General features: G+C 41.3%; 1 protein-coding gene across 2 annotated transcripts in view; it reads right to left on the bottom strand.

The window, feature by feature from the left end:
* Positions 1-12,981, bottom strand: part of Ahr (aryl hydrocarbon receptor) — a 55,908-nt gene that overhangs the window by 20,756 nt on the left and 22,171 nt on the right. For both annotated transcript variants that reach the window (XM_052738343.1, XM_052738342.1), the window contains exons 3-8: positions 9,028-9,131; positions 7,168-7,257; positions 4,540-4,663; positions 3,310-3,443; positions 1,657-1,859; positions 864-973 (exon numbers count right to left, since the gene is read on the bottom strand). In XM_052738343.1, coding sequence (XP_052594303.1) covers positions 864-973; positions 1,657-1,859; positions 3,310-3,443; positions 4,540-4,663; positions 7,168-7,257; positions 9,028-9,131 — 765 coding nt within the window. The remainder of the gene's footprint in view (positions 1-863; positions 974-1,656; positions 1,860-3,309; positions 3,444-4,539; positions 4,664-7,167; positions 7,258-9,027; positions 9,132-12,981) is intronic.

The raw sequence follows: 12,981 nt of genomic DNA on the forward strand, positions 1-12,981 counted from the left end.
GGACTTAGTTTGGTCCCCAGCAGCAACACTGGTGGCTCACAACCTCCTATAACCCAGCCCCAGGGGAATGGAAGCCCTCTTACAGCATCTAAGTTCATCTACATCCATGTGTACATACTCCCACAGAGACAAACACACATACACAATTAAAACATAAAACAAAAATTTTAAGAAGCCATTTTGACATATTTCATTAACCAGCAATTATAATAATATCTCAAAAACTTTTAAACACAGTAAACACAGTGAAAGGCAAGGAAACATTTCTTCAGAGTTGGTGCTTTCCCATTTTAGATGAAGGTTAGCATGTAAAAATATAAAGAGTAATATCAAGAGTAGGCCAGACAGTTTTGGTAACACATGAGAAGAGCTTAGCTTGGGAGAAAAGTAAACATGAGGACTTTTCATGTTAAATGAACAATGTTTTTAGTATGTCCTGACTTTATATTAACATACATGTATGAGTTAAAGATGCCATTAAAGATCCTCTGAGCAAAACCAATGGCAAAAATAGTTATTTTCATACTCATTAGACCACTATGTTACTGCAGGGCAGCTGAGAGGATTTAGGAAATAAAAAGGAAAGCTGGTTAATGAATCACAGGGCTGGGGAGATGCCTCAGCAGGTAAAGGTGCTTGCCACCAAGCCTGACTATTGGAGGTTGATCCTAGGGATCCACCAAGTGGAAGACAACTGACTCCTACAAGTTGTCCCTGACCACCTCATGCACACACACACACACACACACACACACACACACACACACACACACACACACAAGAATGAGTAAATGTTTTAAAAAGTTTAACATGTTCTAGTCCATGTGCCATTTGCCAGGCAGGTCGTAAGAACTCCAACTCACTTCGGATGTGGGATTCTGCGCAGTAAAGCATGTCAGCAGCATGAATAAACTGGTATCCTGAGCCTTTTGTGCACAGCTCTACCTCTGTGTAGCCCAGAACAAGCTGTCCTCTGTTTAAAAAAGCATCACATTGTAACAGAATCACGACACAGTCACCAGCTATACATTATTTCTACAAACAGTGTAGCTGACATTCGAAGTTTTCACGTTAGTACATAGAAAACATCCCTTTTAATTTTAATTTATTTTCTTACTTCTAGCTATGAATTTTCATTGTTAGCCTATTTTCTTCTTTTGAATAAGGCCATTAAAATTAGGATGGTCGAAAATGAATCCAGCAGCGTTAACTATAAAAGTAAAACACATTCTAAAACTAAAACCATGGGTGCTCAGACTGAGTTCAGAGAGGGTCTGCTAAGTCACTGCACTGCATTCCCCACAGGAAAGGAGAAAAATTAAAATGCTTTGATATAAATTCCTGTTAGTTAACTAACTAACTATAGATAGTGATTTCATTTCTAAATCTAAAAATTAAACAATATTTTTACAAAATGTAAGATAAACCAATGTCCTAAGACTAAGTCTTACATTATGATAAATAATACAAAATAGTAAGATTATTGTCAGATTGATGAAATTACCTTATTTTAGTAGGCTATACTGAAAGAAAACGAGTAATTGCTAACATAGTAGTAAATAACCTTAGAATCTAAGCCAAACGTTCCACACAATCGGAGAACTGCTAAAATAAAGTACACATTTCATGAAATAAGAGTGAAAAGATTTCCCTTACTTGGCATCACAACCAATAGGTGTGAAGTCCAGTTTGTGTTTGGTCCTGAAGATGAAGTTTTTGGTTCGAATCTCCAGTATGGACGGTGGCTGAAGCGGGGTCGCTATCGCGAACAAAGCCAGCTGTGGGGGAAGTAAGGCGCCATCCTTCCCTTTCTTGTTCTGTCCATGGAGATACTTTAGCCTCCCTTGGAAATTCATCGCCTTTAAAGAGTCATGAAAATTAACAGTGTAGAACAGTTTCATTTTCAAAGTTTCCATTCTGGCTCTTCTGGGGTTCTTGGTACTGTAGGGCGGTTCCCAAGGCTTAGAACTGCTACCCCTTTCCACTCTGCTCTCTACAGAAAGCCCATGAGAATTCCAAGGGCAGAGTGGGGACGTGAGGGCTGCTGAGTGAAGACCCCCTGCCCCAGCGTCATGACAGGAGAGCCCTGTCCTCTTGGTGCCTGAGACTGCCTGACCGGTTTCCCCTCCACGGCTCTCTGCACACCAGGCACTCAACATGTATCTTAAAGGGAAGAGTGTGATCAAGTCACATGGTGCATAGTAATTTTCAGACTTTCATGATCTATATGCCATAGCTCGCCATAATCTTTCCTGAGAAAAAAATACAATTTTATTAAAACAGTAGAATGAACCTTATAAAACTGTATAAATGCAGAGATCAAAGATAAAGCATGATTTTAGAAGACAGGCCAAAGAGAATTTCAACACGGGTGTGATAAACTTAGCTGGCCCAGGAGCCCGTGAGACTCTCGAACACACTTCTGATACAGCACATGGTAGAAGAAACCCTTCGCACACAGAAATCTCATCTAACCCCGCTAACCGATCTTAGTCACCTCAGTACACAGCTCTAACTCCAGGTCAGCAAAACAATTCTAAAGCATAATACACTAGCAAAAAGCACCGATTCGTGAGGCTTAACTTAAGATGTCACCCCTCTCGGCCTATGGCTGGAGATGGTGCTGCTGTCTGGACCCTGCCAGGTGGCTCCCCAGGGCTACCTCTTGTAGCAGCGTTCCTATGAGATGGTAACTCCGAACCACAAATACGAGCATTTTATTTGCACTTATCCCAGACACAGATACATCTATGCATTTCCTGTGTGGATCGCATACAACCCCCAAATGCTAGGCATTCTATTGAAGAGTGGCTAGCTAATTCTTAGACTTAAAAAATGTTTCAAAACACTCAAAGTACAAGTTCCATGCTATGCTACTCAATTTCTACAACTTCATCTTAAATGATAGGGTTTTATGAGCTACAAAAGACGCCACCCCCCCCACCCCCCCCGCAAAACCCAAAATACTAATTTGTGTGTGTGTATGCATATGTGGTGTGGGTTTGTGGTGCGTGTCTATGTGTGTGTGTGTGTGCATGTGGATGAATACATATGTGTTTCTGGTGTTTGGGTATAATCTTCCAGGATGCTCCAGTTTTCTCCTTTCATCTACTGAATTACAGGTGCAGATCACCACACCAGGCTTTTACACGGGTTCTTGGGGTCCAAATCAGGTCCCCATTCTTGCAAAGCAAACATTTTACCAACTGAGCCTTTTTACTGGCCCTGAAATGTTAATTTTTCACGGTTGCTTTCTTTCATCATACTAAGTCATTTCAAAAGCCGGTGTTTTAAGATTTTGCACCTCACCAGAAAACCAGATGAATTATCCAGGAGACACCTCAGGCGGCACACGAAGCACCTCTCCATGAAAGAAACGTTCTCTGGAGGAAGCTGGTCTGCCTTGAAATAGACTGCCGGTGGTTGTGGGAGGCCATGAGCTTCTGTAGAAACGAAACAGCAGTCAACCTTACATGTGCTGTAAAACTAAGATTTTCTATAGTTGAAACTGTGACAAATTTTAAACTGGAGTCTATATTTGGAATTCAAAATACCATTTCAAAACTAATTCAAAAGCCCAAACTTATTGACATATCCATGCTGGAGAACTTGACATATTTCTTATTTGTATTTCTGAGCTGCTGCTGCCAACTATGTCTGTGTTTCTAACAGTGGTTCTCTTTTCCTCCCAGCTGCACAGATATCTTAAAACAACGCTGACGTCAGGAAAACCCTTCGATTTTTGCACAGGCTGGTGTATGTTTTTATGGATACATTTTGGTAAGGATGATTTGCACTCTTCAGCTGCAACCCTGTATATTCCTCCATCTTTCACGTGGTACCCCAGTTGGTTTTATAAAACATAGCACTGCTTTGGGCTCGGGTCATAGCTCAATTGGTAAAGGGCTTACAATGCAAGCATGACACTGAGTTTGATCCCTAGAACCCATGTCAAGAAAAGCCAAGCACAGGGGCACATGCTTGTAATCTCAGTGATGGGGAGGTGCAGACAGTAGGGTCCCTGTGGCTCCATCAGCCTGGACTTCTGGGTGATCTCCAGGCCAATGAAGGATCTTGTTTAAGAAAAATAAGATGGAGGGCGTACAAAGAATGACACCCAACGTCGGTGACCTTTGACTTCCACACATGTACACACAAGTGGGCACAGACACACACATTGCTGGCAGTGCCAACCCTCTGATTTTTGACATTCTTCATGGCTCTCTCATCTGCTAAATTTTCCTTAGTTCCAGATCCTCTTGCAGTCCAGCTCTGATCTATGGCTACATGCTCCCACCACCTGACTAGTTCCCTTTCTTCAGCATGGAGCTTCACGCCCTACACCTTCTCAGCCTCCCTTCAGATATTCAGAAAGCATCAATACACCTTCTCAGCCTCCCTTCACAGATATTCAGAAAGCATCAATACACCTTCTCAGCCTCCCTTCACAGATATTCAGAAAGCATCAATACACCTTCTCAGCCTCCCTTCACAGATATTCAGAAAGCATCAACACGGCCTTCTGGTAAACGTTCTTACCATCCACTCCTTGTGCAGAGTCTGGGCACTGTGCAGGGTTTAGAGGCCAGTGAAGCTGGCGCTGGAATTCAGCTCGGTCTTCTGTATGGATAAGCTCATAGACGCTCTGATGTATAACATCAGACTAAATAAAAGGAGCATGAGAAAATAAAGTATTGATTAAACCATGGTAAGCTTTAGTAAACAGTTTCAAAATGTCTAGATCAGTAGGCACCTGTTAGTGATGATGAACTGAATACAAATGATGGTTTGCAGAGCCCCCAAGTCATTCACAATAGGAAAACTTACAGACCAGCCCTGTAACTGATTCAACAAATTATCTGCCATCACTTGCTGACATGAATACTCTGGTTCATAAGGCATTTTCTGTTCTTCAAATGTACCAGTTTAAGATCTGCTCACATTCCTTGTCCATTTCATGCCAGCTGATGACATTATAGCCCAGTGGTTCTCAACCTGTAGGTTGTGACACCTTTGAGGTCACACATCAGATATCTACATTACAATTCATAATAGCAGCAAAATTACAGTTATGAAGCAGCAACAAGATAATTTTATGGTTGGGGGTCACCACTACATGAGGAATTGTATTAAAGGATCACAGCATTAGGAAGGTTGAGAACCTCTGCTCCAGATCCTATGTCACCCACGAATCCCTCTTTTAGCATCTCATTCTGTCTTCTCTAATCTTAACAGCATTTCATTAGTATCTCCTTGGCAGTTTCATGTGTGTTTTCTTTATAGTAACTTTCTTTCCAAGTAGACTCCATAGACTCCGCACCAAGAGACACAGCCTCTATGGCACCTGCCCCTCTCACCCCTCACCCCTCACCCCTGATGTCTCTCAGCCTTGACTTCAGTGCTGAATGCTTGGTCTTTGGTAGAATCTTTCTTTTATCTTTCCCACTGAAACTCACAGCATCTAATGCATTTTCCATCCATCCTACACAAACATATACATGCAGAAAAGTTCCAGGTAACATCTTTATTTGTAATAATACCCAACATTATCATTTTACTTGATTGCATACTAAGCTCTGAAAGAGGAAGTTCGATTCCTATCCACTGTATTGCCTGAATTATTTCTCACTAATATGTCACAACTTTTAATTTTTAAGACTGGACTCTTAATCCCACATCAGAAAGAGAATATACAAGGTATGCATATATATGAGAAAAATAAGTTGGAACATAGCTCATTTCTTAGTTTATTTTCATTTGCATGTTTTTGTGTGGTTGAGACAGAGTCTCGTTATACAGCCTGGCTGTCCTGGCACTCACTATGTGGAGCAGGTTGTCCTCAAATTCACAGAGATCTGCATGCCTCTGCCTCCTAGTACTGGGGTTTAAAGGCGTCACCACACCTGAATTTCTTTTATTTGAGATTTTTTTAACTGATAGAAATCATAGTATCTTCATTAAAACCTTAAGTGATTCACTATGTTTCAAACAGGCTTTCTACAGACAGTACAGTGTTTAAAATGAAGAAAACTAAGATTCAGGCTTGTGACAGTGGCCAAACTCCATTACTGTAATCGTCTTCCCTTAAGTCTCTGGGAACTAAATTTACAGTCATCTCTCTGCAGCCATTACACAGTTGCCAGGGTGATCTGGGACAAAGCTAAGCACCCACCTCGAGTCTACACATGTGTGTGAAACAGTCTGGGGTGTGCAGGCCAGCAGCCTTGTGAGATCCGCAGAAATGCAAACTCATGGGCCACACTATGACCTACTGAAATGGAGTATCTGGGAATGGAGCCCAAAGATCTTATCGAGTGTTTCAGGTGATGCTTATGACATTACAATGTGAGAACCAGATACATAAGAACAGCAAGCATTCAAGTGTACTTCTGGCCTGTTCTCAGATCATATCGGATGTTCCCGTCCCTCAAATACACCAACGTTTCATAATTCTATTAACACACTGCCTTGTTACTTTTCTCTTGGGGGCCACCACACACACCATCCATTCAAGACTGCCTATGCATAGGAAGCACTCACCTCCTTCACGAACTTCTTGTCTACTGCTAACACACTTCTCTCTTCCCTTATGCTCCCTCACCAACCATCTGTGCACTCTACATGCTTTCACTCACTCTCAATACCCTTCTTTCAAGGCAATACTCATAATCCAGATGCATCAGAACTAAAAGTATACACCACAGCATTTTACATGTGCCTCCTCATAGCATCTCAATAATTTCGTAACCGTTTTACTCTGTAGCTCATGCCATCTAATGGCAAATGTTCTGTCTGCTTCGAACCCTGACCTTAAAGTTTCCCCCCTGGCCGCTCCTGCCAGGCTAACAGTTGAACCTAGTATAGCAGGTACTATACAGCACAGAGATACATTGGCAGGGTCCTGAAAGTTTCATATATATATGATTATTGATGGATGCAAAAGAAACACAATAACCATGAAACAAAACATCAGTGTTACACATTATCAACATTGGAAAAAATGCAATAGCCTAAAATATATTTTCAACTCTTATAGCACACACTTTAGTCAAGACTTTCTGTGTAGAAATGGCCAACTTTGATCTTACATTGGAAAACAGATAAAACAGTAGAAAGTTCGCTTTCTATAAGTAATCATTTTAAATGGTATAAGAGAAATGTATTTACTTGCTGAAAGCCCAGGTAGTCTTGGATAGTCGAGGAAGCATAGAAGACCAAGGCGTCTGCGGTGACAACCAGGACAAAGCCATTCAGCGCCTGCAGGACAGGAAGTATAGAACGGTCACTCAGAAATACCCACTGTCAGGTAGAAGCTGTCTCTTTATCTATGAACACCTTCTCCTCAAAATGAGTAGGATTCTTACACTCCCCAAACACAGGCTCACGGCATACGGACCGGGGCAAACCTACCCATCCCTTCCACTGGGCTGAGGGAAAATTACAGCTAAATTTAAAGTCCAACCAGGTACATGAATAAGATATCAGGTCTTCCATTTTCCTTACACTCCAGATTTCTTCTTTTAAATACACTGTGTCTAATTTTTGATAAAATAAACTGCACAGAAAACATTCACTATAATCACATGCCTTTCTTTTTTAGGGAGGACAGCAGGAAAAACGGCTTATTGGACCTGATGTGGAGAAATCTAAGCAGAAGACAGCATGATTTCCAGCCAAAACGCCTCAGGCACTGACTGAAATTGAGATGCTTTCAAAGAATTTTAAAGATATTAAAACTTTTATTGGCAAGCACAATGCATATAAAATGTAGCATCCAAAAAATCAATATAATTCTCAGCTATAAAACACATAAATTTATTAACATCGAATCTAATTGTGAATATTTTCGTGTTTCAGTGCATTATCTTATATATGCTCCTTCTTTCTATTAGCTCTAGCTACACCCGCAGACCTGCCCGTTGCTTCCTGCCATTCTTCCCCACCCTGATGGACTCTAGCCTGCTGGTTCTGGGAGCCCAAGTAAGCTGTTCCCTCTGTAGGTCACTTTTAGTCATGGTGTCTCATTACAGCAACAGAAAAGAACTGCCACAGCCCCATTCCAGCAACAAAGTTAGCAGAACCTCCACCAGGCTGGCTCAGTTCATGGGCTGGTGTAGTGGGTAGCCATTCCAGCTTTGATCTGAAGTTCCAACCCCCATTGAGGCTTCGGTAACTGTCACGCCTACAAGGCGGGGCCAAGACAGGAGCCCTGAAGACCCAAGATCCGGATGTGCCAGCTCTTTTGGTTCCTGGACCCTGGATGCTGGAGGTAGACCGAGCAGAGTTCTCCAGGGAACACAGCAGGACTGCACTACATCTTTCCCAGACCCTGCAACCTACCTATCCCTTCACTTGTGAGTTACGCCACTAAATAAACCTCCCTTTTAACTACGTGGAGTGGCCTTTATAATTTCACCAATAGGCTGGGGCTGAGCACAGTCGGGGAACGGCTCCAGCACTATCACAGCACACTCAAGCCTTCCATTTTATTTCCACAAAATCACTGAGTATCTGCTCACACTGTAAGAACCAAGCACAGTGTACCCTCTAAGAAGATACAATTCAAGCTTTTAAGAATGTATCCACAGCAAACCTATTAGAAACTCCCAAATTCTAAAGCACAAAATGAGGGCCTATAGTTGTTGGGGAAATCTGTAACATGTTCACATCACTGCTAAAGTGAAATATGTTACAATATTGCATATTAAAAATAAAATTCAGATTAAGAACAATGTTTTTATATTGAACACATGCTTTAATTCTCTACATGGGCAACATTCTTGAAAGGGCACACAGATCCATCAAGCAACAGGGAGGATGACTAGACCTGATCAATCCAGTCCCCATAGTCCCAGGGTGCTCAGACCTGATCAATCCACTTCTCATAATCCCACCTGCCAGGTACTGGAGAATACCACTGTGCAATTCACATGAAAGTGGACAGTGAGTCTTCAACGACGAGGAATCAGGTCCAGTGAACCTCCCACCTGTGAGCACTACTGGGAGGAACTGCATCACTAGGATTACCTGTAATAAGAACTCTCCTTCCGGCAAGTCCAGCCCATCTCTGAATTGTGCTCGACACTGATCTTGGCCTCCATTCCTGTCAGCAGGGGAGGATTTTAATGCAACTATGGGAGAAAGAGGAAGAAGTAATGGTACAAAAGGTACATATTTAAACAACCAACACTAAAAGACTAGAATAAAAACCATCAAAGGGACGGTCTGAAACACTGTGTGCAGCGTGGGTAGTGAGAGGCAACACAACTGTACAGAATCATTATGGCCCCCCTTCACCTCAGCATTTCATCAGGCACTAACAAGTTTCATTTGAAAATACGTGGCTCATGTATCTGGCCGAGTCAGCTGCAAATCTCAGTTCTGCCGTTTGTCAAACATCTCAGCTCCTGAGCCTGCTTTAACTAGACTGTGAAAGGGCAGTTTAAAACAGTCCATCCTGCAAAGCTACGGTGAAGAGCAATGAGAATGTACATGCAGTTCCTGACACGGCGGACCAACAGCTCAATAAACAGTCTCTCTAATTAGTGTTTACAAGAGCTGAAGGATTGCATTATTAGAAAGAATAATCTCCTAAATGCCTCAAATTCTTATCTTTCCTGATCCCTTTCTAACCTGTGATATTTAAATACTGACTCACAGTCCTCAAGAATTATTTTATTGTATTTTTATGTTCCCCTGGCTCGGGGAAAGCTTTCTTAGTGAGCAGAGCATCACACGAACCATTCTCACATTTACACTCTCTGGTAAATCATCAGTGAGGCGTGTGTCACACCAGGATCTCATGCCAAGCTCCCACCTGCTTTTGCAGAAGCTGCCAGATATCGCTGTGAGAGAAGAGGCCAGGGCGTGGCCTCTGTGTGTAAAAATTTCAAAAGGCCACAGAACAGACTTCCTCAGGCCAAAAAATAGTGTAAGTTAAATTGATCTAGCTGTTAATCAAGACTGAAAGGAAATGCTTCAGTGCTTCTCACTGAATCGCAGACAGGGAATGGCCGTTTCTGGTCTTTGCAGCAGCTGCTGCTGCTGCCTACTTCATGGGGAACTTTACGGGAAAGCACGGCCTGCGCACAACGCCAATGTTAAATAAAGACTCGGCTACTGCGCCAAGTGCTTCCACAGAAAGAACAGTGTAGGATTTTACCAAGTAAGACCCACTGTCAAAAGATGGGAACAAACCCAAACCCAAACCCCCACATTCTTACAAAATAAGCAGTAGCAGTCTAAACCAGGACAGATATAGTGTTAGACAAAAAGACCTTGATTATCAACTGGAATCTCTTCACATTAATTTTTTTAATCAACAGAAGTCATGTCAGTACCAACTAGAGTCACCGACAGGAGAAAATAACAGCTCAGCATTTACATACATTCTGAATCACCAGAATAGTGACTGAGGAACTAGAGATATTTGTCTCAGTCATGTACCACTTGTTAATGGGCTTGTATTGAGGTTAGTAACTAAGGAAATTAGACTTGGCCAGTCTTTAAGGATGATGTACAAGCTACAGAAATAAAGAACTAGAGGAGAACGTCAGAGTCAAGAGTCAGAATAGGTTCACAAAGCATCACAGAAAGTGTTGCGATGATAAAAATAAGAGCAAGCTTTTCGAAAGGCGTAGTAACTCTTGGAGTTTTAAATGTTGGAAGCACAATATTTGATGAAACAGACCAGACTGATACTTCTGTTGTTTAGCCCCTAGTGAAGGCCTAAAGTACAACTACACAAACGCAAGTCCAGAAACAGTGTGCACACTCACTTCCCAAGGTCCCCACAAGACACCTCTGTGACATTTTAGAAAACATCCTTTATGCCTACAATTCTCAGTCCAGACTAAGTCATTTTAACCTTTTATGATGTATCCCTGGAAGTTTCAGGCTCATAACTATTATCTCTCCCTTTTTAAAATGCTATATTACGCCTTTAATCCCAGCACTCGGGAGGCAGAGCCAGGCGGATCTCTGTGAGTTCGAGGCCAGCCTGGTCTCCAAAGCGAGTTCCAGGAAAGGCGCAAAGCTACACAGAGAAACCCTGTCTCGAAAAACCAAAAAAAAAAAAAAATGCTATATTAATACTCTATATTAATACTCTTTCTTCTTGTGTTCATGTTGCTTAATTTAAGAAATCAACGGAAGACAGCAATTGCTTCCTACCATTCAAATTACTCTATTTACTGAATAATAATGTATGATCTTGGGGCTATAATCTATGCCTAGCACTTCCAAACTATTATGTCCCATTTAATTTCCATAACAACCTTATGCGAGTGGTATTGTTTGTTTGATATGATATGAAACTAAGACATAAGGAGATGAAGAAACTTGGTACGAGTTGCCAAACTTTAAGAGGTGAAGCTGAGCCGGGCGGTGGTGGCGCACGCCTTTAATCCCAGCACTCGGGAGGCAGAGCCAGGTGGATCTCTGTGAGTTCGAGGCCAGCCTGGTCTCCAAAGCGAGTTCCAGGAAAGGCGCAAAGCTACACAGAGAAACCCTGTCTCGAAAAACCAAAAAAAAAAAAAAAAAAAAAAAAAAGAGGTGAAGCTGGATGAAAATCCAGGCAGCCTGCCCCCAGTGTGCAGGCGATGACCTACTCGTCCCCCAGTTCTCACACTGAGCCAACTTCTTTTCACCTCTAGTTTTCTTGCCTGTAAATGAGAGCAATGCTATCACTTGAGATGAATTCTGGTGAGCGTAAAATAACATGCAGCCTACTCAGGGACAGTCAAGGGCAGAGATAATAAACCCTTCCCTGTGTTTACAGATGCTGGGACCACTACAAAAAACTTACAGTAAACTGCACGGAGGCTAACCATTTCCACACCTTTTAATGGAGAACACTGATGAACATCAACTAGAATTCCTATGATGACTATATGGCACCTGAAATCTTTCAAATGTTAAGTGGTGCACAAATTATGTATATAATCCAATGTATCTGATCCTTGAAACTTAACAGCTCTGGAATATGTGACAGCTTGTAGAAATGAAACATAGTATCCCAAAATGTCACTGATTGTACCACCTGAGCAGCACCTGCCGAAGTTTAACAGACATCTGTTAGACCTCCTCAGCAATAGGTTATATACCTCCTTCTGAGTGACAGGAATAGAAAAAGAGCACAAAATAAAGACAGGCAAATGCCAGGGTATTTCAAGTATGTCTCCATTTGGAGGTATCTGAAGCAATTACATAGCACAAAGAACTGATTTTACTCAGTGATGGAATTTAGTGTGTATACGTACTTAGCCAGATCCCAGCACCCAGGACTCCAATCTTAATCCAACCAACATTTACCCAATTTACATTTTCTAACATAGTACTTTCCTCTTTTGTATATTATTTTGAATTGTTAAGGAAGGAAAAGTCATAAGACAAAATACTGGATTGTGGTAAACTACATCTTGAACTCTATTCTTACAAATTTCCTTTTAAATTGAAATGTAGTATGATACAGTTTGTAAGGGAAAACTATATGTGTTTTATTTATTCTAATAACTGCTATTAATTTAATGTATTTTACAATATTTATTATTTCCTTTATTACTTTGACTGGGAAAGTTAAATTCCATCCCAATATTGATGTAAGCATAAGCTTAAAATCAGCAAAACACATAAGCTTATACATAATAGACTTGTTTAAGAAACACGGTTTTTATTAATTTAAGAAAAATACCCCCACCTTAGTTTGTATGAATCAATAAATTTCCAAATAATACATCAAGTATACCTAAAGGCAGTTTTCGATATAGTTTGAGATAGAAGATACATTTTACTTTAATACATTGTAAAGTTTTCTTCTGTATATGAAGGGTGTTCTTTTTAAATATATATATTACTGTGTGTATGGGTGTTTTTGCAGCAGGTGTGTCTGTGGACCACAAGCATGCCTGGTGCTCTCAGAGGCCTCAGATCCCCTGGGACTGAATTACAAACATTTGTGGCCATCATGTGGGCACTGGGCAT

The sequence above is a fragment of the Peromyscus californicus genome, unplaced genomic scaffold (assembly GCF_007827085.1).
Source record: "Peromyscus californicus insignis strain IS unplaced genomic scaffold, ASM782708v3 Scaffold_15__1_contigs__length_86483966, whole genome shotgun sequence".
NCBI lineage: Eukaryota > Metazoa > Chordata > Mammalia > Rodentia > Cricetidae > Peromyscus > Peromyscus californicus.